At 42.8% G+C, this 23,756-nt stretch overlaps 1 protein-coding gene across 4 annotated transcripts; it reads left to right on the top strand.

Moving 5' to 3' along the window:
- Window positions 1–1,810: 1,810 nt before the first annotated feature.
- Window positions 1,811–22,987, top strand: Cfap300 (cilia and flagella associated protein 300). 4 transcript variants are annotated; one of them, XM_021171927.3, is made up of 7 exons: window positions 1,811–2,001; window positions 2,181–2,262; window positions 6,922–6,997; window positions 17,380–17,546; window positions 18,511–18,683; window positions 20,685–20,751; window positions 22,154–22,987. In XM_021171927.3, the coding sequence occupies exons 1-7, from the start codon at window positions 1,850–1,852 to the stop codon at window positions 22,280–22,282; spliced, it is 846 nt and encodes a 281-aa protein (XP_021027586.2). In that variant the 5' UTR covers window positions 1,811–1,849; the 3' UTR covers window positions 22,283–22,987. The 4 variants fall into 4 exon arrangements, with proteins under 4 accessions (XP_021027586.2, XP_029337944.1, XP_085700524.1 ...); XM_085844397.1 differs by having other exon boundaries at window positions 1,851–2,042; XM_029482084.2 differs by lacking the exon at window positions 20,685–20,751.
- The last annotated feature ends 769 nt before the right edge of the window (window positions 22,988–23,756 follow it).

Below are 23,756 nucleotides of genomic sequence, written 5' to 3'. Positions count from 1 at the left end.
GCGATCTCAGTCGTTGAAGACCCTGGATGGAAGGGTCATGCAAAGAATCGGAGCCTTGGCACTGAAGAGAGCCTAGGAGAGGCCAGAGGTGAAAGTGCAGCCCGCTTGCAGCAGACCCCAGAATTTTGGAAAAACTGGTTCAATGGGATGATGACCAAAAGCAGCAGCAACAGTGGAATAAAGTCAGAAGAAAAGCTGTGTGTGATGGAGATGGTGGAAAAATGACCCCTTGGAGAAACCCAGAAGACTGCAGTGAATCCCAGACATCGCATACTGAGTTATTTACACCTTTGGAGTATGGTTTTGCTTTGATTTGATTCTAACTGTTCCCTGACTCTTAAAATTTTTTATATTTTTAATGTGACGTTTTTTGAGGATGAATGAGAAAGAAAAGGGTGAGACTTAATAGTAGTGTGCTTGCATGTCAAGCTGACAAGGACTCAGTTGTGACAAGGAGTCTGGATAGTTTTATGTCAACTTAGCACAAGCTAAAATCATCTGAGATGAGGAAATCTCAGTTAAGAAAATGCCACCATAGATCTGATTACAGGGAAGTTTCTTATTTAGTGATTGATGGGGGAGGACCCAGCCCACTGTGGGTGGTGCCATCTGGGCTGATGATCCTGAGCATTTAAGAAAGCAGGCTGAGTAAGCCAGTAAGCAGCATCCTTCCATAGCCATTGATTCCATCAGCCTACCCTGTGGAGGTCCTTTCCTGACTTCTTTGACGATTAACAACGATATGGAAATGTAAGTCAAATAAGCCCTTTCCTACCCAACGTACCTTTTGGTTATGGTGCTTCATTGTGGCAATAGAAACCCTAAGAATCTTACAATAAAATTTTGTTTCCTTTACAAAAACACTTATGAGAGGCTTAGAGACACGGCTCAGCAGTTAAGAGCACTCTCTGTTCTTGCAGTGGACAGGGGTTCTCAGTATCCACAGGACAGCTCACAACTGTCCTTACGGTCTGATGCTCTCCTCTGGCCTCTGAGAGTACCAGGTTCCCTTGTGGTACATAGACATGCATACAGGTTAACACTCATATACACAAAAAATAAACAAACAAAAAATTCATAAACTTATGAATGGGAGAAGGACTGGAAAAAAAACCTATATAAGAATGTTCACTACTGCATTCCTAATAGCTTCAAATTGTAATAACCCAAAAGGATAAACTGTGGAATAATATTCGTGGCACACAAAGTAACAGTGATAACAAGCCTCTCTCCCTCGGTCCCCCTCTTCCCTTCCCCCTTCTCTCCCTGTCCCTGCTCCCTTCTATTGGATCTTTTGGTTCTTAAGGTTCAAGCAGAAGGAAATGAAGTTAGTAGAGGTAAAAAAAAATTCTTCCACCTAAATCCTAAAACAGCTCCTAAACAAAAACAAGTTGGCTCCTGAATGAGATTTTCAACAGGTAAGCATACATCCCACACTGATTAGCGCGTTGTGGTGTAGTGCCCGCAGAAACCTGCCTGAGATGTAACTTCAAAAGGAAAAGAGCCACAGAAGAGCTTATGTTCCTAAGCAGTCCCTTTGTCTTTCAAATAAAACCAACTTAATTAGACTTTTGCTTAGTGCAAAAGGAAATTGTCAGTTTGAAACTGTAGGTTTTGATATTAGGTCACTGGCCGGTGTCTAGTACTAAGAGTTCCTGTCAAGAAAAAGACTGGCAACCTCCCTCCATTTCCTAACAGCCAGGCTAAGAGTCCTCAGTGGTAAGGCAGGGGCCCAAAATGCCATGGCGCATGCGTACTGAGCCAAGGGGCCCACTTCTCTCCCAGGCCCCGCCCTCTGGGCGGCGCCCCTCCCCCTGAACGTGGTGGCAGGTCCTACGGCTGTGTCACTATGGAAACGACTACTGCTTTCTTTACCCTGGTCATAAGCAGGATGGCGGCTGGGGAGCCGCGGGATGGAGGCGGCTACTACTTCAGATTCCTGCCTCATAGAACCTTCTCGTCGCTGAGCGCCCGGGAGATCACCAGCCGGCTCCGCCAGTGGTGAGGGCCGAGGGGCGGAAGTGGCCATGCGGCGGGCTCAGGTCGGTGGGCTGGGGCCGTGGCACCGCGCTCGTGTCCTGGGGTTCTCTCCCTGTTCGTGTTCGTGTCCGTGCTCAGGGACTCGGCTCTGCGCTCCCTCAACTCCGGCCAGGGCCCACTGACTCTTCCCCCTCTGCTAGGTCCATGCTGGGCAGAATCCAGGCGCAGGCGTTCAGCTTCGACCAGACGTTCCAGCCCTACCAAAAGGATGATTTTGTCATGGTTGGTATTGGGGGAATGGGGGTGGGGGGCTCTTTTGGATGTTCTTGGGAACACTCCATGACATGTTCTTAGAGTTTGGGAGTAATAAAAAGTGCAGGTTGGGTTTTCTTTTGTTTTGTTTCTTAGGGGGCTTTTTGACAGAGTGATTCATTCTGTAGACCAGACTAGCCTGGCATTCACTGGGATCCTCTTGCCCCTGCCACCCAAGTGCCATCATAACCACCTTGCCAATATCTTTTACCTACCTTCGGAATTCTGCCTTAGATAACTTTACAAATCTGTAATTATTTTAGACAGTGTCACTGTGTAATTCACGATGGCCTCAACTCGTATCAGTCAGTCATCCTGCTTCCGAATCCCAGTTCTGAAATACAGGCATGTGCTACCGATGTTGACTAAAAATTCAATGGGATTTTTTTTTTTTTTAACAAGCACATCTTGTTTTTAAATACTACTACGGGGAGGCAGAGGCAGGCGGATTTCTGAGTTCGAGGCCAGCCTGGTCTACAAACTGAGTTCCAGGACAGCCAGCTATACAGAGAAACCCTGTCTCAAAAAACCAAAAAAAATTAAAAAAAAAAATAAAAAAAATAAAAAAATAAAAAATAAAATAAAATTAAATACTACTACGTGGATTTACCCCTGACTTTATTAGGCTTCACTCCAAATACTTTTGGTTTCTGCAAATCACACTCACCCTGAGAAGTGGGCATCAGGCTGTAACAGCAGTACCCAAACAGGATTTCCTCCCAAAGGTTTTGAGCAGTGGCCTGTTTGAAAAAACCTTTAGCTAGAAGGGAATTTTTTAAAGAAGGCAAAGTTCATTCAAAGGTGTGAGATTTTTATGTGCATCTTAAAACTGAGCCCCATCGTTTTCAGTGTTGCCTCCTACCCAACAGTAGGTAAAGTGTTCAAGTTTGTGAAGTGACCTTCATTCCTTGCCGTTCTCCTCTGACCATTGACTTTATAGCTGGCATGTAATCTATTCACTCTGATAATTTCTAAAAGCCCACTGTGTGCTAGGAATATAGCTTCCTCAATAGCCAGAGATAGAGACCTCGGAAGAATGTCTTCGGCCCTCACCAAAATGCCAGCAAATAACATCAGCCATCTTACCCACTGCCATGAGTGAGGAGAGCAGGAAAACAATCCATCCGATTGTCCCTGCCTCCACATAGGAGTGGTTCACTTCCATGAACCCTGTACAGGTGAAGCCTGGCCTACTCCTTGTTCCAGCTGGCCAGCTTCCCTTAGTCCCTTGTCATGACCCTGTCTCTTCATATGAAACTGAATCAGAGGTCTAACCTACAACAGGATAACATTAACATCTACAATGACCATCTTTCTGAGCACACTTTGATGCTGAAGAAAGGACATGAATTCTGAGCTACGTTTTCTAATCTGTATGCCATAACAGAGGGCAAATTGGTCTCACAGTCCATTTCCCGTTACGTGTGGTAGGGTTTTAATGCCATGTTATTACTAATGACATGTCTTAGGCATGGTTAGATTTTGATAATCTACCAGTACTGACCCTCTACTGATTTTTAAGATCAAAATTTTGAAATGCTACATTATTTTCTTTTTATTTATTTATTTTTGAGACACAGTTTCACTGTGTGGCCCTGGTGGCCTCAAACTCACAGAGATCTGCCTGTCCAAGTGCCGGGACTAAAGGTGTGTGCCACCACAACCAGTTTTTTTCTTTGATATTTTTTGTTGTTTCCATATATAACATTTAATATACCTGTTTATTCAGTAAATACTTGTTAAATGCTTTCTATATCCCACTTGGAAGTTGTTAAGATGAGCTCTCATCCTAGTTTATGAGGCACACACAGTTCCAACAAATCAGTCTTCACCACATACCGAAGTAGTGTTCTAATAGAGACTGTAGAAAATGTCCTGGGCACAGAGGGAAGGGTCAGCTGATACAACGTGACAGAAGGTATACTTTTTCTTTCCCTTCTTCCTTTTGGTTGCTTAGTAGAGTTCTTCGGTGGACTCAGTATTCATCCATAAAACTCAACAGATTTCTTTCCATAATTCCAAGCATTCATTTCTTTCTAATTTTAAAGTTCTTCTTGGGCTAGAGATGCAGCTGAATTGGTACAGTATGAGTTTAGAATGCATAAGGTCGGGGGATCCATCCCAGCACTACATACACCAGACACAGTGACATATGCCTGTAATCTCAACTCTGGGAAGGATGGAGGTAAGTGGTTCTGTTCAAAATCATCTTTGGCCCAGGCTAGCTCAAAACCAAATAAAGCAAGACTCATATTTAAACTACTGGGGATCCACGCATGGTGACTCCAGTTCTTTGAGCTATTCTGAGGTCCTCATTCTCCACTAATCTTGAAAATGGCTCAGAAGTACTCAGGAGGAGGCTTAAGGATGATTAGATGCTAAAAGGAGGAGGGGAAAAGTGAATCCTAGGGTTCTGACAGTCGACTAGAGTAGCTGACTTTACTAAACACATAAAAGACTCGAGAGTAAATGATGCAAATTAAATTTATTGTTAGGCATGTTCAGCTACAAGGTGCATGCAGGTGGCTGTCTTCTAGCTCATTGACTGTAATGTTACTTTAGGGTCTCAAGAGAGCACAATCAGATCAACACATGGGGCTCAGAGCCTCACCCTGGTGTGCCAGATAATGAGTTTTCCATGTAAACGGTGACAAACCTTTTATTTTGCAGAACTTTGCCTAGAGGCCTGCATAGCCTCCTGTGTCCACTTCAGGAGCAGAAATTAGGCTAGTGGCTGCATCCCATTAACCCTAGCAGATTTGGATGAGGAAATACCACCGGCTCAAAATTCCTTAAGGAAGAGAGGGCTGATAGGGACTGTATAAGGCAGCAGTGAGACCAACACTGCACTCAAGACTATGGGCTGGACTTGTAACTCAGCCCGTGCACCCACCCACCTAGTAGGCAGGCCCTGGGGTCCAACTCCCGTTACAGGGAGGGGAATGACAAGACACCTTTTTCATGTTACCAAACACATTTATTTAATCTTTGCATCAGTACCTTTCTTAATGCAAACTATTTTGATATTTTTAAGGAGTACATCATTTTACTAAAGCTGACATTTAGGAAACCCCTGCAGATACCTTGATGTCAATTCTGTAACAAACCAACAAAACCATTTACACATACACAGACCCCTTCTGTGCTCGCTTCTGAGGCACATTTATGAATGCTAACCAAAACCACTAAACAAATAAAAATAATCTTTTTATAAAATCTATTTAAAAAAAAAACACACACATTTCAATTGGCAGCCAGTTGCTGTAAGTCAGTTGGTCTACTTCTGTTTATGACATCTAAACAGAATTAAAGGAATACCCAGTGTTTGAGACAGGCTGTCCTCATACTCTCAATCCTCCTGCTGAAGACTGTAAGCATATGGCCTCCTATGTAGTTTCTCTGTCTCTGTCTGTCTGTCTGTCTGTCTGTCTGTCTGTCTCTCTCTCTCTCTCTCTCTCTCTGTGTGTGTGTGTGTGTGTGTGTGTGTGTGTGTGTGTGTGTGTGTGTAGGCACCTGTGTGTTTAAGTGCATGGGTGAGTTTGTGCCGTACTACACATGTGGAAGCTGAAAGGCAACTTTGAAAGTCAGTTCTTTTCTTCAAATACATAGAGCCTCGATTGGACTCAGGTCCTAAGACTTGTTTGTTTTATTTTCTGAACCACTGTCCCTTGGTTTCATTTCTTTTCTTTCCTTAAAGAATCAAATAGCCAGTTATGGTGGCGCACACCAGTAGGATTTGCTGAAGGAGGCAGAGACAGGAAGATAAAAAAAAAAAAAAAGAAAGAAAGAAAGAAAGAAAGAAAGAAAAAAAAGAAAAGAAAAAAAGAATCAAATACAATAACCTTTTTCTTGATTTAAAAGTCTAGCCACTGTGATGCTACATGTCTTTAATCCAACACTCAAAGATAAAAAAGTAGGGACCTCCAGAGTACAAGGTTATCCTTGAATATATAGCAAGTTACAAGTATGCCTAGCTTGAGTGCTGGAGCAGTGGCTCAGCAGTTAAGAACACTGACTGCAGTTCCAAAGGACCCCGATTCAAATCCCAGCAACTGCTTGAAGGCTCACAGCCGTCTGAACTGTCATTTCAGGGCTGGAGAGATAGCTCAGTGGTTAAGAGCACTGACTGCTCTTCTGGAGATCCTGAGTTCAAATCCCAGCAACCACATGGTGGCTCACAACCATCTGTAATGACATTGGTGCCCTTTTCTGGTGTGTCTGAAGACAGCAACAGTGTACTCACATATAATAAATAAATTAATTTAAAAAAAAGTTTAGTTTGGAAACATGAGACACACTGTCAGAAAAAAACCAAATCCTTCAAGCTGGACATAGCAGCTCATTTCTGCGCTCCTAGCACAGTGTTGAGACCAGAGGAATACGATTTTGAAGGAAACTTTGGGCTACATAGCAAATTCAAAACCAGCCTGAGCTACAGAAGGAGAGCCTGTCAAAAAGACAAGGACTGAGGTTGTAGCTCAGTGGTAGAGCATGTTCAATGTAGACAAGGTTCTGGGTTTGATGTCTAATACCTTTAAAAAAATATGTTAAGCAAAGCTTTTCTTCTTTGTATCAAATGATGTTTTATTAGTTTTGTTCTAACATTCTCCCTTGCAATTTATATTTTAGGCTTTTTTCAAAGACCCAAATGTTATTCCAAATTTGCAGTTACTCTCAGATTCTTCTGGACAGTGGACCACATTAGGTAAAGATTTTTTTATTTTAATTTCCAAGTTACTATTTTAATAAAATTTTGCCTCAGGAATTATCCCTAGTGATTTGTATCAGTAAAGTACAAATTGTGACATCGTGATATGTATGACCAGCTGTGTCCCTGCATCTCTGTCCTGGGAGTCTCTTGCTGTCATCCTGGCATAGCACATCAGAAGAGTTTTCTCTTAGTAGTTTAGGAAAATATGCATTGTATATTTTATATTTGCATATCCTGCTAAAGGCAAGTCGAGTTGATATGAGTAAGAGGAAACATGCACTTCTGAATTCATTGGTGCACTAAGTGGGGACATTTGAGATCCCCAGCATCACATAGTCAGGTGTAGTTGTACACACCTGAAACACCTGTAATCCCAACACTGGAGACATAGAGAGCAGCAGCAGGAGAAGTTCAAGGCCCTCCTATAATACATGGCCAATGTAAGGAGAAGGGTGGAATGAAAGAAAAATGGTTCACCAGTGAAGAGACACAGTGCCCTTCCAGAGGACCTGAGTTCACTTCCTAATACCCATATCTAGCATAACACTATTGCCTATGACTCCAGCTCCAGGGGCCTCAATGGTACCCATGTACACGTCCACACACCCACATAGACATACACACACTCATGCAATCAAACCTCTTGAAAGAGATAGGGAAAGAAAAACTAATACTGTGTTCCAGGTTTTTCCATAGAAGTGAGAACATGGTGAGAGAGATAGATGGTCAGGTCAATCCAGAGGGGAAGGCTGGGGACACTATCCACTGATGGGAAGACCTGGGCAGAGCATAGCCACAGCTCTCATGGGATTCTGACATTCATTGCCTGCCCTGGAATGTTTTAGAATAATAACAAATCATAGAGAGATGACTTCTTAAAGGGGGACCTTTCTCTAGATGACACGAATACACTAAAACAGTCCTGAGAAGTTTTATTTTTAAAAAGTGTGTGTGTGTGTGTGTGCGCGCGCGCGCGCGCGCGCGCGCTAGCATGTGTCTGCACGTGCAAGCAAGTCATATGGAGATAAAGAGGTCAGAGGAGCACTTTGAGGAATCAGCTCTTCCAGACTGAAGCTATGATACTTGCCTGGGCAATACTTTTTTTTTTTTTTTTTTTTTGACCTTTAACTTTATCTGTATTTATTTTATGCTGAATTTATTCCCGGGCCATGAGTTTTTGTTTCTTCAGTTTCTTCTGGGATATCTTTTTCTTCTGTGCAACCTCCTCTTCTGGCTTTGGAACGATCTGTTCCTTCTCAGTGAGGATCATCTCAATGTGGCAGGGGGAGCTCATGTATGGGTTAATCCGGCCATGAGCTCTGTAGGTTCGTCGGCGCATCTTAGGTGCCTTGTTCACCTGGATGTGTTCAATGACTAGAGAATCTACGTCTAAACCCTTAAGTTCAGCGTTACTCTCAGCATTTTTAAGCATGTGCAGCAAAAATTCAGCACTCTTTTTTGGCCACCGACCCTGTGTCCAGCCCCACTGTTTGGCCTGGGCGCACCTACCGACTCCACCATTATACCGCCGGAATGGCACACACTGCTTCTTTAAAGTGACATCCTTCAGATACTCGGTGGCTTTGCGGATATGCATACCCTTGATGGCCTGGGCGGTTTCCCGGGTGTTCTTAAAGTGAACACGAAGGTTTGACCCTCTTGATTTGCATGATTTTGTGGGGTTTTCTGGGTCAAGAGAGTAGCGAACCATCTTGGCAGGTGACCTCTGGCCGCTTACAGGAAGAGCTGGGCAATACTTTTACCAGTTGAGTCTCCTAAAAGATTGTTTTGAAAACAAACATGAATATCACATTTTAAATTCAAGATTGAGGTCTCAGTCATGCCACAGGTTACACCACTCCACTTTAAAAAAAAAAAAAAGTAACACCAATGTGTGTACAAGTAAATGCAAATTGCTTAGAAATTACGTTTTGTTTAGGAGGTAGCCTTTTGTTAAACTTCCAAAGTGTGTCTTCGTGGAACTCTAAGAAGCCTTAACACAAAGTAACTTTTTAGAGTAATCGTTAAGAACAAGTTACAAAAGGGTTTCTGTTAGACTCAGCAGGTCAGATTTTATTGCTTTTGGCCAAGGAGTGCTGCCAAATTCACAGAGTACAAAGCTGGTACAACCTGAGCTGCAAACTACTACAAAATTAAGCTCAGTTTCTAAACTCATGGATTTGCCAACTTGGATTTTTCAAGAGCGAATAATCAGAGCTAGGTGACATGGGGTTTTTTAAATGTTCATAGTAAACTGTGTTTGCGGAAGGAAGGAAGCGGCAAGTCACCTCATCCCAGCACAGGCTTCACAGAGCAGTGCTCCCCTGCTCTTAAGTTTTTTTCAATGATTTCATTTTTTAAAAATGTATTCTAGGGGTTGAGGATTTAGCTCAGTGGTAGAGTGCTTGCCTATCAAGTGCAAGGCCCTGGGTTCGGTCCTCAGCTCTGGAAAAAAAAAATGTATTCTAGCCCGGCAGTGGTGGCACATGCCTTTAATCCCAGCACTTGGGAGGCAGAGGCAGGCAGATTTCTGAGTTCGAGGTCAGCCTGGTCTACAGAGTGAGTTCCAGGACATCCAAGGCTATACAGAGAAACCCTGTCTCGAAAAAAAAAAAAGTATTTTATGAGAATTTCATACATGTATACAATGAATGTTGACCATAACTCCTCCCTTTTAGTACCCTCTAACTCTGTGGATAACCTCCCCAAACACCTCCCACCTCCCACTCCCACCTCCACTTTTTTTTTTTTTTTTTTTCCCAGCGAACTCTCCAAGCCCAGTAGGGCTGTCCATTTGTGCAGATAGGTGCGGGGCATTCCCCGGAACATGGGTGAATTACCAGAGGCCACACCCCAAAAGAATGATCCCCACCCCCACCCCCACACCACTTCCCCAGGCTGCCAGCTGTCGGTATCTCCTCAGGGATGGGTCCTTGTTAGCTCCTCCCATCATCTCATTGGAATTTTAGGTAAACACAGCTGTTGTGGGTTAGTAAGTGCGACAGGCCTGTTCTGCCTCGTCCTCCAGCTCTTAACCCTCTTTCCGCCTCCTCTACCAAGGTGTTCCCTTAGCCCTTGCTATTGAATTGCAAAATTACATGTATTCATGGTGTGTGTGGTCAGAGAAGTTTGCAGGAGTTGGTTCTTGGTCCACCGTGCAGGTAGGTCCCTGGAATTTAACTCTGTGCTGACCTCATTAGGTCTGTTTCCCCTCGGAGCCGTTTTACCAGACCTTATTCTAAGCTGGGAATGAAACCCTGTACAAAGAGAGCTTCTGAAATAGCATGTTTGCCTCAGGGGTAATAATTACAAGTTTAAAATTAGACACACTCCACTAGGGTCTATTTTCTAAGATGTATTCCCTATTTGTGTGTGTGTGCGTGGATGTGCACATGCATGCAGATGCCTAGAGAGACCAGAAAAGGGTGTTGGGTCCCTGGAGCTAGGGTTACAAGCACCGAGCTACCTGGCTGGGTGCTGAGCTCTGGAAGAGCTGGGAGTGTTCTTAAGCATGGCACAGACTCTCCAGCCCAGCACTTTTCATTTGAAGAGGGATTTCTTATATGTTCCCAGTGCTCTTCAGCAGCCTGTCTTCCTTTCTCTCCTTTCATTTTCTGTTGCTATTATATTTCTGATAGATTGGCATCTTCCCTTCAGTTTTCATCTGGAGTCTTCATAAACAACAACAACAACAACAACAAAAAGTCAGCTCTTTAGGTTTCTCTGAGACAGAGTCTTACTCCATAGCCCAGGCTGTTTTGAAACTGCAATCCAGATTTAACTTTGAACTCAAAGCAGTCCTCAGCATCTGGAGTGCTGGGAGTGCAGGCCTGCGCCACCACATCCATTTTATGCAGTGCTGGGAATTGAACCAAGGGCTTCATGTATGCTAGGAGTACTCTACCAAGCAAGCGAAGCTGTCTCCAGCCCCAGAAGGAAGCATTGTTAAGCAAGAAGGGGCTGCGAGAGGAAGATTTGAAGGTTTTAGCCTTGCTAAACTGTGGAAAAACTAGAAACCTTATTTTGAAGAGAACACCAAGGATATGGTAGGAAACCATCTGATGAAGGGATCAGGGTGTGACTATGGATTTAATTAGTCATTTCAGCAGAAACCAGAAATAGAAATAGGATAGTATCAGTAAAAATGCTGCTCACTTGAGCTCAGAGCTCCTGGATGTCTTAGCCTAGGGGCTGAGCCATAGAATTTCTCAGCTTTCAACCTGAACTGTTTGTTAAAAAACAGGAAAGACCCAGAAGGTGGTTCATTCAGAGCAGGAGAATGAACTCAATTTTAACTTTGAGGGCTCAGCGACTAAGACCTTGCACTGCTCTTCCAGAAGACAACCTAAGTCCAGTTCCCAGCAAGCTTTCAGGCCATTCCCATTCAGGACCTCCAATCCCCCTGGCTTCTGAAGGCACCTGCACACACCTCACATAATCTTAAAAAATAATCTTTGTGAATCAGAGGTCATTTTTCTAGAACAAAGAGCCTCTAATCTTATCATCAAAGACAGGGTCATCCCATACAGAGCTCTGGGGGTCAAGTTAACCCCTAGAAACCTTAGGAATTGGTTCACCTGGTGCCTGAAGCACTCCTGCAACCATTAAGAGCTGTGGGAACACTCCCAGTACGCCCTGAAGGCATAAGATAAAAACTAAAATGAATTATCCTTGAGCCTAAGAGTGCACGGAATCTGTCTTCTCCCAGGCTTGCTGGGAAGCTGTCATCCAGTCCCTAGACATTGTCTTCCTGGTATGAAGTGGAAATGGCTGTCCCACATTCATCCCATGGCTGTATTTTATTTTATTTTATCTTATCTTATCTTATCTTATCTTGGATTTCTCACTCTGTAGACCCGGCTGGCCTGGAAATCAGAGATCCACCTACCCCTGCCTTCTGAGTGCTGGGATTAAAGGTTTGTACCACAAGTGTATTTTAGGAGTACTGCCTCAGAGTAAACTCTACCTCTGTCTTACTTGTCTCCAATTTAGACAAAACGTTGAGCCTTAATGAGGTAAAGTTTGGAATCTTTTGAGGTAGGATAAGTAGTATTTTGCATGTGAGGAAACTGAATTTAGGAACTAGGGACAAAATCCTATTTTGTATAATATACAATCCTAAATTGCATTGCCTTGACTTCATCTGTTCTCAGCTACTTCCCAGCAGCCCCTGCTCAGAATGCAGTTAGGCCATCATCCTGTGAACTGATAGAATGCACCAGTCCATGGCAGATACTCTTTCACACCTTCAAATCTGAATTTAATTTAGTAAGTCAGACTTATTAAAATGACATGCTCGCCAGGTTGGGGTGTGCACCAGTAGACCCTTCATGATGGAGAGTGGGGGTGGCAGATGCAGGTTGCAGGTTATTGCCAGTTCAGGGCCAGCCTGGTTTACAAAAACTATCTCCGCATGCACACTGCACATGTCACTGCTTCTCCCATGCAGTGTCCACCAGCCAATGCCATGGATCTGCCAGGCTTTCCTCGAGGCCCTTGGGTCTTTCTGAATCGCTCAGAGTTATTCCATCGTAGTCTGTAGGCTTTTTACTTTATCTGCTCCCAAGAGGGTTGGGCCTCAGAAACAGCAGGCCCTTCTCTCTGCAGCACAGCTTTTGAAGTCACTGAAGCACACACAGTTCCTAGCTTCAGGCATCTTCCTAGGCCCCATGTCCTGGATTGTAACCTGCAGTGACAGGTTCCAACATGAGCTGGTGGGTAGCCAAAACACAAAGTGCAGACAGATGCCAGGGTTACTTTTCAGTCCTGGCATTTCTCAGGCTGGTGATACAGCAGTGGAGGGCGGTCAGAAGACAAAGGAACACCATCTTGTATAAGACTATGTATGTAGGGTAAAAGGGGGCAAGGGGAGACATTGATGGAGATGATAATAATAAAAATATTTGTCTTCACTTTTGTAGCTGTATAACTTAATTTTTACTAACAGAAAGATCTTTGTGGGTTTTTTGGGGTTTTTTTTTGTTTTGTTTTGTTTTGTTTTTTTAAGACAGGGTTTCTCTGTGTAGCCCTGGCTGCCTTGCCTTCTATAAACCAGGCTAGCCTTAAACACGTAGAGATCCACCTGCCTCTGCTTCCATTCTGCTAGGATTAAAGGCTTGTATCACCACCATGCTGGTGAAAATTCTATTTCTAAAAGAAATATTCAAGGAATAAGTGTAGCCTGGGGACTGGGAGGCAAAGAGGGAGGAGCCATGGCCATACAGGAAGCAGAGCCCAGTGCAGTTAATTAATCCACACTTCCCTTTGGACATGCAGAGTCTTGGTCAGAGCTACTCTAAGTTTTACCTTGGCCTGGAAAACTTTGTGTCATACATGCTGTCAGTGAGACCTAAAGGAGACTTTGTAATGAAGAGAAAACATTTCAAGGCATCCTCAAAGACTTCACAGATGATAGCTAATTAAATTATTGTTTTGGTTTTGATGTTTTGTTTTCTGAAACAAGGTCTCACTGCAGCCCTATTTGGAACTTGCTACATTGATTTATCCTCCTGCCTTTGCTTCAAGTGATAAAATTGTAGATAGAAGCCACCACAATGCTCAGCTTTTTGTTGTTACCATTTATGTGTGCACACATGCCCTAGGATAATTTTCAGGAGTTGGTTCTGTTTTTTTATCGTGTGGGTCCAATAGATTGAATTTAGGTCATCAGAATTGGTAGCAAACACCTTTATCCACTGACCCCATTGTGCCAACCCTTGGTGCTTTGGTTTGATGTGTGTGTGTGTTTGTGTGTTCTGGCTAGTTTTCTGTCAACTTGACACAGCTGGAGTTATCACAGAGAAAGGAGCTTCAGTTGAGGAAATGCCTCCATGAGATCCAACTGTAAGGCATTTTCTCAATTAGTGATCAAGGGGGAAAGGTCCCTTGTGGGTGGGACCATCTCTGGGCTGGTAGTCTTGGTTCTATAAGAGAGCAGGCTGAACAAGCCAGGGGAAGCAAGCCAGTAAAAAACATCCCTCCATGGCCTCTGCATCAGCTCCTGCTTCCTGACCTGCTTGAGTTCCAGTCCTGACTTCCTTGGTGATGAATAGCAGTATGGAAGTGTAAGCTGAATAAACTCTTTCCTCCCCAACTTGCTTCTTGGTCATGATGTTTGTGCAGGAATAGAAACCCTGACTAAGACTGTGTGTGTGGCTTTTTTTTTTTTTTCCGAGACAGAGTTTCTCTTTTTAGCCTAGGCTAGCCTCAAACTCAGAAATCTGCCTGCCTCTGCCTCCCAATTATACTCAAGTCTGTGTGGGTGTGTGGGTTTAAATATAGCTGTCTATGGAGATCAGAGGTGTCAGGTCTCCTGGAAGCTGGAGTTACAGGTCTTGTGAGCCATCTACTGTGGGTGCTGGGAACTGAACTCATGTCCTCTATAAGAGCAGTACATATTCTAAACCACAGAGACATCTATCTCTCCAGATGATATGGAGATCTCACCCACACCCACCTGTTTTGAGACACGGTTTCATTTTGAAGCTCAGGCTAGCCTGTCCAAGAAAGCTAGTCTATAAGTATGTGCTATGATATCTAGCTCTAAATTTGTGTAATATAAATTATAGAGCATTTAGAATTATGAAAACCCAAAATATGTGAAGGAGTCTTATGCTTTCATGGGCAATTCTACACATGATCTTTGCCAAAGGCAAAGTTTTATAGGTGGTTCTGACATTGGAGTTTCAGTAGAGCGCATGCTGGCATGCAGCACCGCTAGATTCTGTCCCTGGCACCAAATAATGCTGGGCATGGTTGTGCATACCTGTAATCCTACCACAAAGAGGCAGAAGCAGAAGGTCAGAGGGTCAAGGTCATGCTCTGCTACATGGTAATGTCATGGTCATCATGGATTACATGAAACTTTGTCCCTGTACCAACACGCGCACACAAAGGCACACACACATTGCTAGCTATAACTCTCTTGATAAGCACACAGAGGATTTTGCTGTAAGGTATTCTCTAGTTTATGTTCACCTAGTGTTGAAATAAGAATTTATTATAAATTAGTTCTTAGTTTTAGCTTTTTAAAACTTGAGTATCACCCTAACGCCTATACTGGTTTAGAACCTATTATGCAACCCAGCCCATCTTCAGACTTGTGGCAATTATGTGCTATCCTTCTGAATGCTGAGGTTGGCTCTAAAGTGTGTGTGTGTATGTGCCTGTGCTACCCTTCTGAATGCTGAGGTTGGCTCTAAAGTGTGTGTGTGTATGTGCCTGTGCTACCCTTCTGAATGCTGAGGTTGGCTCTAAAGAGTGTGTGTGTATGTGCCTGTGCTACCCTTCTGAATGCTGAGGTTGGCTCTAAAGAGTGTGTGTGTATGTGCCTGTGCTATCCTTCTGAATGCTGAGGTTGGCTCTAAAGTGTGTGTGTGTGTATGTGCCTGTGTTACCCTTCTGAATGCTGAGGTTGGCTCTAAAGTGTGTGTGTGTGTGTGTGTGTGTGTGCCTGTGCTACCCTTCTGAATGCTGAGGTTGGCTCTAAAGTGTGTGTGTGTATGTGCCTGTGCTATCCTTCTGAATGCTGAGGTTGGCTCTAAAGTGTGTGTGTGTGTGTGTGTGTTTTAAGATTTATTCTCCATCCATAGAACACATGCCTTTAATTCCACTACAAGGAAAGCAGAGGCAGTCAGACCTCAGAGTTCAAGGCCAGCCTAGTCTTTAGATGTAGAGGGAGTTCTAGAACAAACAGGATTACACAGAGAAAAACTGTCTCAAAAATAAAAAAGAAGGAGAAGGAGAAGGGGGGGAGGAGGAGAAGAGAAGAAAGAAGAAAGAAAGAAAAAGAAAGGAAGAAAGAAAGAAAGAAAGAAAGATTTCTTCTTTTATTTTATATCTACGTGTTGGTGTGGGTTACCTACTAAAATCTCCTTGCAGTTAGTTATAGGTGAGCCACCTGACGTGGGTTGTTGGATCTAAACAGTGGTCCTCTGGAAGAGCAGCAACTATTCTTAACCACTGATCCCTAAACTTTATTTCAATTTAAAATGTATTGGTAGTAGTAATAGTGTGTCTATATATCTGTGTGCATGTGTCACAGAAAGTACCTTGGAGGTGGGTTTTGTCTTTTCGTGGTAGTCGGGGACTAAACTCATGACTGTGCAGCACTTTCCACCACTGAGCCAGTGAGATGTGAGTCACATTTCGTTACTTCTTAGAAGCTGTACATAATGGTTGATTTTAGAAATAACTAAAAATGGGAGCCCGAGCCAGGCATAGTAGCACACATCTTTAATCTCAGCTCTCAATGAAAGGCAACTGTCTGTGAGTTTGAGACCAGCCAAGTCTACATAGGACAACCAAGGCTACATACCAAGACTTTGACTCAAAAACAAAACAAAACAAAGAAAAAAAAAAAAAGAAGAAGAAAGAAACGAGAGGAATGGAATTTGAATCCAAGTCATATGTTCATAACTGCTTGTCGCTCCAGCTCCAGGGGATCTGATGCTGCATTCTGACCTCCATGGGCACCTACACACACATACCAGATACACAGATACCACATATACACATACATAAAAATACATCCTTTTTTTCTGATTTTTTTAATAGATATTTTCTTTATATACATTTCAAATGTTATTCCAAAAGTTCCCTATACCCTCCTCCCACTCTGCTCCCCTACCCACCCACTCCTGCTTCTTGGCCCTGGCATTCCCCTGTACTCGGGCATATGAAGTTTGCAATAACAAGGGACCTCTCTTCCCAGTGATGGCTGATTAGGCCATCTTCTGTTACATATGCAGCTAGAGATACGAGCTCTGGGGGTACTGGTTAGTTCATATTGTTGTTCCACCTATAGAGTTGCAGACCCCTTCAGCTCCTTGAGTGCTTTCTCTAGTTTCTCCATTGGGGGCCCTCTGTTCCATCCTATAGATGACTGTGAGCATCCACTTCTGTATTTGCCAGGCACTGGCATAGCTTCATACAAGACAGCTATAACAGGGTCCCTTCAGCAAAATCTTTCTGGCATATGCAATAGTGTCTGGGTTTGGTGGCTGATTATGGGATGGGTCCCCAGGTGGGGTAGTCTCTGAATAGTCCATCCTTTCATCTTAGCTCCAAACTTTATCTCTGTAACTCCTTTCATGGGAAAATGCATCCTTTTTAAAAGGCTTAGAAATAACTGAGGTTGCCGGGCGTGGTGGCGCACGCCTTTGATCCCAGCACTTGGGAGGCAGAGGCAGGCTGATTTCTGAGTTCGAGGCCAGCCTGGTCTACAGAGTGAGTTCCAGGACAGTCAGGGCTACACAGAGAAACCCTGTCTCGAAAAACCAAAAAAAAAAAAAAAAAAAAAAAAAAAGAAAAGGAAATAACTGAAATCACTAAATTCACTTTTGCATCTTTGTTCTTTACAAAATATCTTCTTTCAGGATCTGAAGTGAAAAAAATTGAAGCTATAAATGTTCCATGCACACAACTTTCAATGTCATTTTTCCAACGGTTATACGATGAAAATATTGTACGAGAAAGTGGACACATTGTCAAATGCCTAGATTCTTTCTGTGATCCGTTTCTCATTTCAGACGAACTGAGAAAAGTAAGTAAAGAATTTTAAAATTTCACAGTGGAACTTTATTGAAGGAAATATAAAATATCAAAACTCAAAGCCTGAGTAAACTCTTAAGCTACCTCTAGCTAGTCGATATGACCAGTGCTGTTTCTTCTTAGTGTGTGTACTTAGCAATTTGTATCTGTCAGTCAGATGTTACTGACATGTGAGAGTAAAAATTTGGCTAACACTAGACATTCATAAGACAGTTCCTCTCAACACTCATCTGGCTCAGTATGTCTACAATTCACAGGTAGAGAAATGCTGACCTATTTAATGAGTAGCTGTTGTCTTCTGTAGGAGTCTTTAAATCAAATGAATATGAAGAATATTTATGTAGGATTAGTTATAATGCCACATGCCTGTAATCTTAGCTCTTAAAAGGTAGAGGCAAGGGATCAGGAGTTCGAGGCCAGCCTGGCCTACGTAGTTATAGACTATACTGGGCTACATAGTGAGACCTGTCTCAAAAACAAAACCAACAAAACTAAACTAAAAATGGAGCCTGGGACATAGCACTGTTGGGAGAGTATGTGATGTAGTCAGAGGGCAGCATCAGACTCCTTGGGACTGAAGTATGCACAACACCTTGTGCTTGATTCCCTAGTACTGCATAAACATGGCATGGTGGCATATGCCAATTAAACTAATAGTTTAGGGTGGCCTTGACCTTCTGATCCTGTTCCTACCCCATAATCCTGGGTTTACTGAATGCACCACTACACCATGGCCATGATTGGTTCTCCAAATAAGCATAAGGTGGGCCTGGAAGTGTAGTTAAATGGTGGAGCATGCACTGTCAGAATCATGACTCTGTGATCCCCAGCACACAAAAAGCACTAAGTTTAAAATACTCATTTAAAGTATATGTTAAAACTCCCAAAGCTTAAAGTCATAACCAGAAATTAATTCAATACATTACATTGTATTAAGATGATTTTTTTAATCTTAGGTTTTGCTCATGGAAGACTCTGAAAAATATGAAGTCTTTAGCCCAGTGGAAAGGGAAGAGTTTCTGTTCTGTCTCTTTAAGCATCTCTGCCTCGGAGGGTCCCTTTGTCAGTATGAAGACGTGCTAAAGCCATATCTGGAGACAGCAAAGCTGATCTATAAGGATCTGGTGAGGTAATGCTCTCACTGTGAAATCTAATTGTACGCAGGTGGAACCCCAGTGTCGCTCAAGTTCATATTGGCAACTGCATCGGCCCTTTTGAAGTTTGCCTCTGGCTTTTGGAAGCAAGGATTTCATGACTATGGCTTGTTTTCACTTTTGTTTATTTGTTCAGGGGATGATTTTTTTCTTCCCAGTGCTGGTATTGAATCCATAGGCAAGCATTCTACCATTTAGGCAGCAAACCTGGCTTTAGGGTTCTTATCAGTTCTTGTGTGGTTTGGTTTGTCTTGTCCTGTGAGACAGTCTTACACTGCTACTCAAGCTGCCTTAGAACTCACTCTGCAGTCCAGGCAGTCTCCCTGCATCAGCACCCCAAGTGCTGGGTATCCTCTGGTGCCCAGATCCCCAGACTTAGTTCCCAGTCTTTTCACTCTTGTCCTTCTCTCATTCAAACCTGACACTCACTCTGTCCCATCCAGTGCTGTGATAGCAACTGCCACGTCCCATCCCTCTTCCTCCACCCACCCTCCCTTAAACACCGAAGGAACAGGAGAGATCACAAAGGGTGTGAGTATACGGGGAAGAAAGGCAGGGGAGAGTTGTAAAACCTTTATTCTAAATAAGTAGAAGAATTTTCATTTAGACATAATCTTTCCCCTTCCAAGTTAATGCCAAAGACATGTAGTTAATTTTAGTATTCAACTAGGCACACCCTCCCTGTCTCCCACCCTCCCACCATCCTACCCTTCCTTACTTTTTGAATCTCAGTTCAAGAGCAGACTATAAACTTGAGCCTGAAGAGATGGCTCAGCACATAAGAGAGTCTGCTACATATCCGAAGGATCTCAGCTTGTCCCAGAAACCACAGGGCAGCTTACAACCACCTGTAACTCCAGTTCCAGGGCATATGGTGCCTTCTTCTGGTTTCTATGAGCACTACATACATATAGTATACATACATGCATAGAAGCAAACAATTATACATATAAGATATAAAGCAGTCTTTTAAAAAAAACATAATTTCAAGATTATGAATTGGGGCCATGCCTATAATTCCAGCCCTGAAGAGGCAGAGGCATGAGGATCACTGCAGGCGCTAGGCTAACATGGTCTACATTCTGAATCCAGGACAGGTCAGGTAAACAAAGGCAGCACGATGGCTTGACAGGAAAAGGCTCTTGCTGCACTAGCTAGACAAACTGAGTTCCATCCCTGGAAACCCATGGAAAGGAGGAGAGAACAGATTCCATCATGTTGACCTCTGACCGCCACACTGGTGCTGTGAGAAAGAAAGGAAAAAGAAAACATTTAAGAAAAGTATGCGTGACCATCAAATAGTCGAGCGTGTTCTGCCCACTTGTAATTCGTGTAAACCGAGGAGACTTGTGTCTTCCTCTCTGCAGCCCGCCATGCATGCACACACACACTACCACTCCACCACACTAGTCACACCAGCCTGTGGAATGCCTCACTGCCGTGTGCAGTGGAGAAGGGTTCACTGAGATATTTGAGACAAACAACTCTGGAACTTAAACACTACAGAAATACTCTGTCTCTTAGACACCTTGTAGTCTAATTTGCAACTTCCTTTACATTTTAAAAAGGTTCTGTTAGCATCTCTTAGTTAGACATAATAATGGGTTTCATCAAGATGACTTAATTATAAATGTATGTAATGTACTTTAGATGTATTGCCCTCGTTTACATTTTTGTGTGTTAAAATTTTTTAAAGATATGAAGAGTAACAACAATTCATAAAAAGAACGAGTGAGGTGATGGCATCTTATTTTTATGATTTATTTGTATGTGTACGCATGTACAAGTCCAGTGAGGGCAGAAGAGATGTTGTATCTATCCCCTGGAGCTGGAGTTACAGGAGTTACAGCCTCCTGATACAGACTCCAGGAACAGAACCCAGATCCTCTGCCAGAACAGTGGGTTATCTGAACCACTGAGCTCTCTCCAGCCCCAGGCTTATCATATTTTAAATGTGCCCTTTTTTCCCATCTTAGTGTTCGGAAACATCCTCGAACCAAGGAAATACAAATTACCTCTTCTGTCTTTAAAGTAAAAGCCTACGTGAGTATTGAGCTTGTTAATTGCTCACTACAAATACAGTTGCTCTCCTTGTGGCTTATGCTATCCACTGTTGTGTGTATGTTTGTTATGATGGTGCTAAGTACTTATGAGAATCAAATGTGACAGGGTTCAGCTTCATGGGGAGTCATGCGAGGAGCCTGCTCTCAGGAAGAGAGAAGCAGAGACTCTGAAGGAATGCTGTTTACTGCTGTACTCTCAGTTCTGTCTTCAAGATCTGGGAGAATACCCAACTCTACTTTGAGCACTAAAGGCTTTTCCAGCCCAAAGTTCCAAACTCTTTCCACAATCCTTCCCAAAACAACATGGTCAGGTCTGTCACAGCAATACCCACTATTGTGGCACCACCTTCTCTACTCATTTGCTTGCTGCTGTTGTGATGGAGCATGGATCTGAGCCATCTCAGGGGAGGAGAGGGTTCTTTGCCTTACAGTCCCAGTTCACTACTGAGGGAAGCCGAGGCAGGAACTAAAACGGATTCCATGGGAAAGCGTGACTTACTACTTCGCCTCTTGGCTTGTTCAGCCTGCTCTCTCATATGATACAGACCACTTGTCCAGTGTTGGCACTACCCATGGTGGGCTAGGTTCCTCCTTCATCCATTATTAGTGGAGATAATGCCCCACAGACATACCCACACACAAGTCTGATGGAAGTAATCCCTTAAGAGAGATCCTCTCTTCCCAAAGCTAGTCTAGGTTTGGACCAAATTGACGACAACATGTGGCAGGCATGTGGACCCACCAAGTGTCTCATTAGTCCATAATGTGCATCTCTTAGACTGACAGGTGAGGAAAAGGTACAAGCTAGAATCTTATCACTCAGGGGACTGAGGCAGAAGGCTATCAAGCTCTATCTAGCCTGGACTACCTAATGAAACCCTATCTCAATATACACATACCCCTAAATAAGAAAAAAGCAAGCCAGGCATGGTGGCTCACATCTGTATTCCAGCACTAAGGCAGTATTGCCATGAGTTTGAAGCCAGCCTGGGGTATACAGTTAAATAAAGCACAACAAAAGAGCAAAAGTTCCATGGAAAGACTAGTTTATACATTCCTTAAGAGCAAGAGGTACAGTTATAATACACGTGTGTAATAGATTTGTACTATTAATAATACTATTGGTAGTTTATTGCCAATTTATTATCTAAAATTTTTATATATGTTTAATTATTTGTCTTTGTTGATTGAGACAGACATCTTGCTGTGCACTCCAGACTGGCCTCAAACTCAGTCCTTCTGCCGCAGCCTCCAAAGGACTGCGATTAAAGTTGTATGCCATTATACCTGTCTATGTTTCATGATGCTTGGGCAGAAATATGTATGATAGTCAAAGACTTCAATGTGGTTGAATACTAAATAATTACAGCTTCTCTTTTCAGGACTCTATTGGTGTGTGCTACCCTTCACCTAAAGAGCATGAGCAGACATTTTCGTATTTTGTTGTGGACCCCATCAAGCGTCATGTGAATGTCCTATACCACTGCTATGGTGTAGGGCACACGGCTTAGGATTGTTTAAGTCATCTATTATACTGTTCTTTATTTCACTGTGTCTCTGTGTCAGCACTAACAGATAGATCTATGGCTCTTGGCAGACCAATCAAAGGCCACTGGAAAGAGCCCATTTTGAGCTGAAGAGAACAAACACCAAAGTGCCTATTTCTCAATTTTCCCAGCATACTCATGCTGGAATCCCGGATAGATTCTGTACAAAGTAGAAAGTCACAAGGTCATGTTTGTTCTATTAAGATTCAGCCACATTCCTAATTTCCTTTTTTAAAAATTGTTTTTAGTTTTTCTGAAGAACTGTCTCATCTACCCTAGGATAGGTGAGCCTTGAACTTACTTTGTAGGTAAGGCTGGCCTTGAACTCCTGATCATCGTGCCTCTACCTTTTGAGTGTTGTAATACAAACATGGACCACCAGGCCTGGCCTTTGAGAAGCTAATTGATTCTGGATTAGAATAGAAACATTAAACATCTCTACCACCAGCCATTAATGTGAATTAATATGACTATTTGACTTCAGTTCATGTAATCACATTTTTATAATTGCAGAAAGGTTTATGTCTTGTTGGCATGATACTCAAGAGCTACTCCAGCAGCGGTTCTCTATAAGTTCAAGGCCAGTCTGGTCTACAGAGTAAGTTCTAGGATAGTCGGGGCTACACAGAGAAACCCTGTCTTGAAAAGAAAAGTAAAAAAGGTTTATATCTCTATAGATAGGATAAACATAGAATTCTTTTGCTTTTTTTTTCCACTTAAAATCGTCAGTTAAAAATAATTGTAAACTCTTGGGGCTACAGAAATGGCTTTGTGGTTAAGAGCACCGATTGCTCCTCCAGGCAACTCCAGTTCAGTTCCCAGTACCCATAAGGCAATGCACAACTGTCTGTAACTCTGCTTCCAGGGGACCTGACCAAACACCAATGTACATAAAATAAAAATAAATAAATTTTTAAAAATAACTGTAAATTCTTATTATATAACAAAGTAAAACTCTGGCTGTCACACAGTTTCTAATTGATACAAAGTAGTGATACATATGCTATCTGGAACATGGCAGGTGCTGCTAATACTGAAACCCAGCATTGTATGCGTGCTAGGCAATTGCTCTACTCACTGTGATATGTCAGCACAAGGTCAGTCTGGCCTCCAACCAAGGATGACCTTGAACTCTTGATCTTCCTGCCCCTATATCCTAAGTGCCAGCCAGGGTTACACTTATAGGCCACCAAGAACTGTCTAGTCCTTGAATTTTAATTCTACAATTATTTATTCTGTGACCCTGAGGGGACAATGTAACCTTTCTTTCTTTAGTTGCCTTTTCTGTAAAATGGGAGAAATAGTAAGATCCTTCATAAATTATAAAGACTACAATATATCTCAAGTATACAATGCTACCAAGTGTATAGTTTAAGGCTATACTCATGCTCAATTAGGGAAATTCAAATAAAACAAACAAACAAAAAATCTGAGAAGC

Source organism: Mus caroli, unplaced genomic scaffold (genome assembly GCF_978045245.1).
Source record: "Mus caroli unplaced genomic scaffold, Mus_caroli_1 scaffold_11, whole genome shotgun sequence".
NCBI lineage: Eukaryota > Metazoa > Chordata > Mammalia > Rodentia > Muridae > Mus > Mus caroli.
This window is presented reverse-complemented; position numbering and strand designations above follow the sequence as displayed.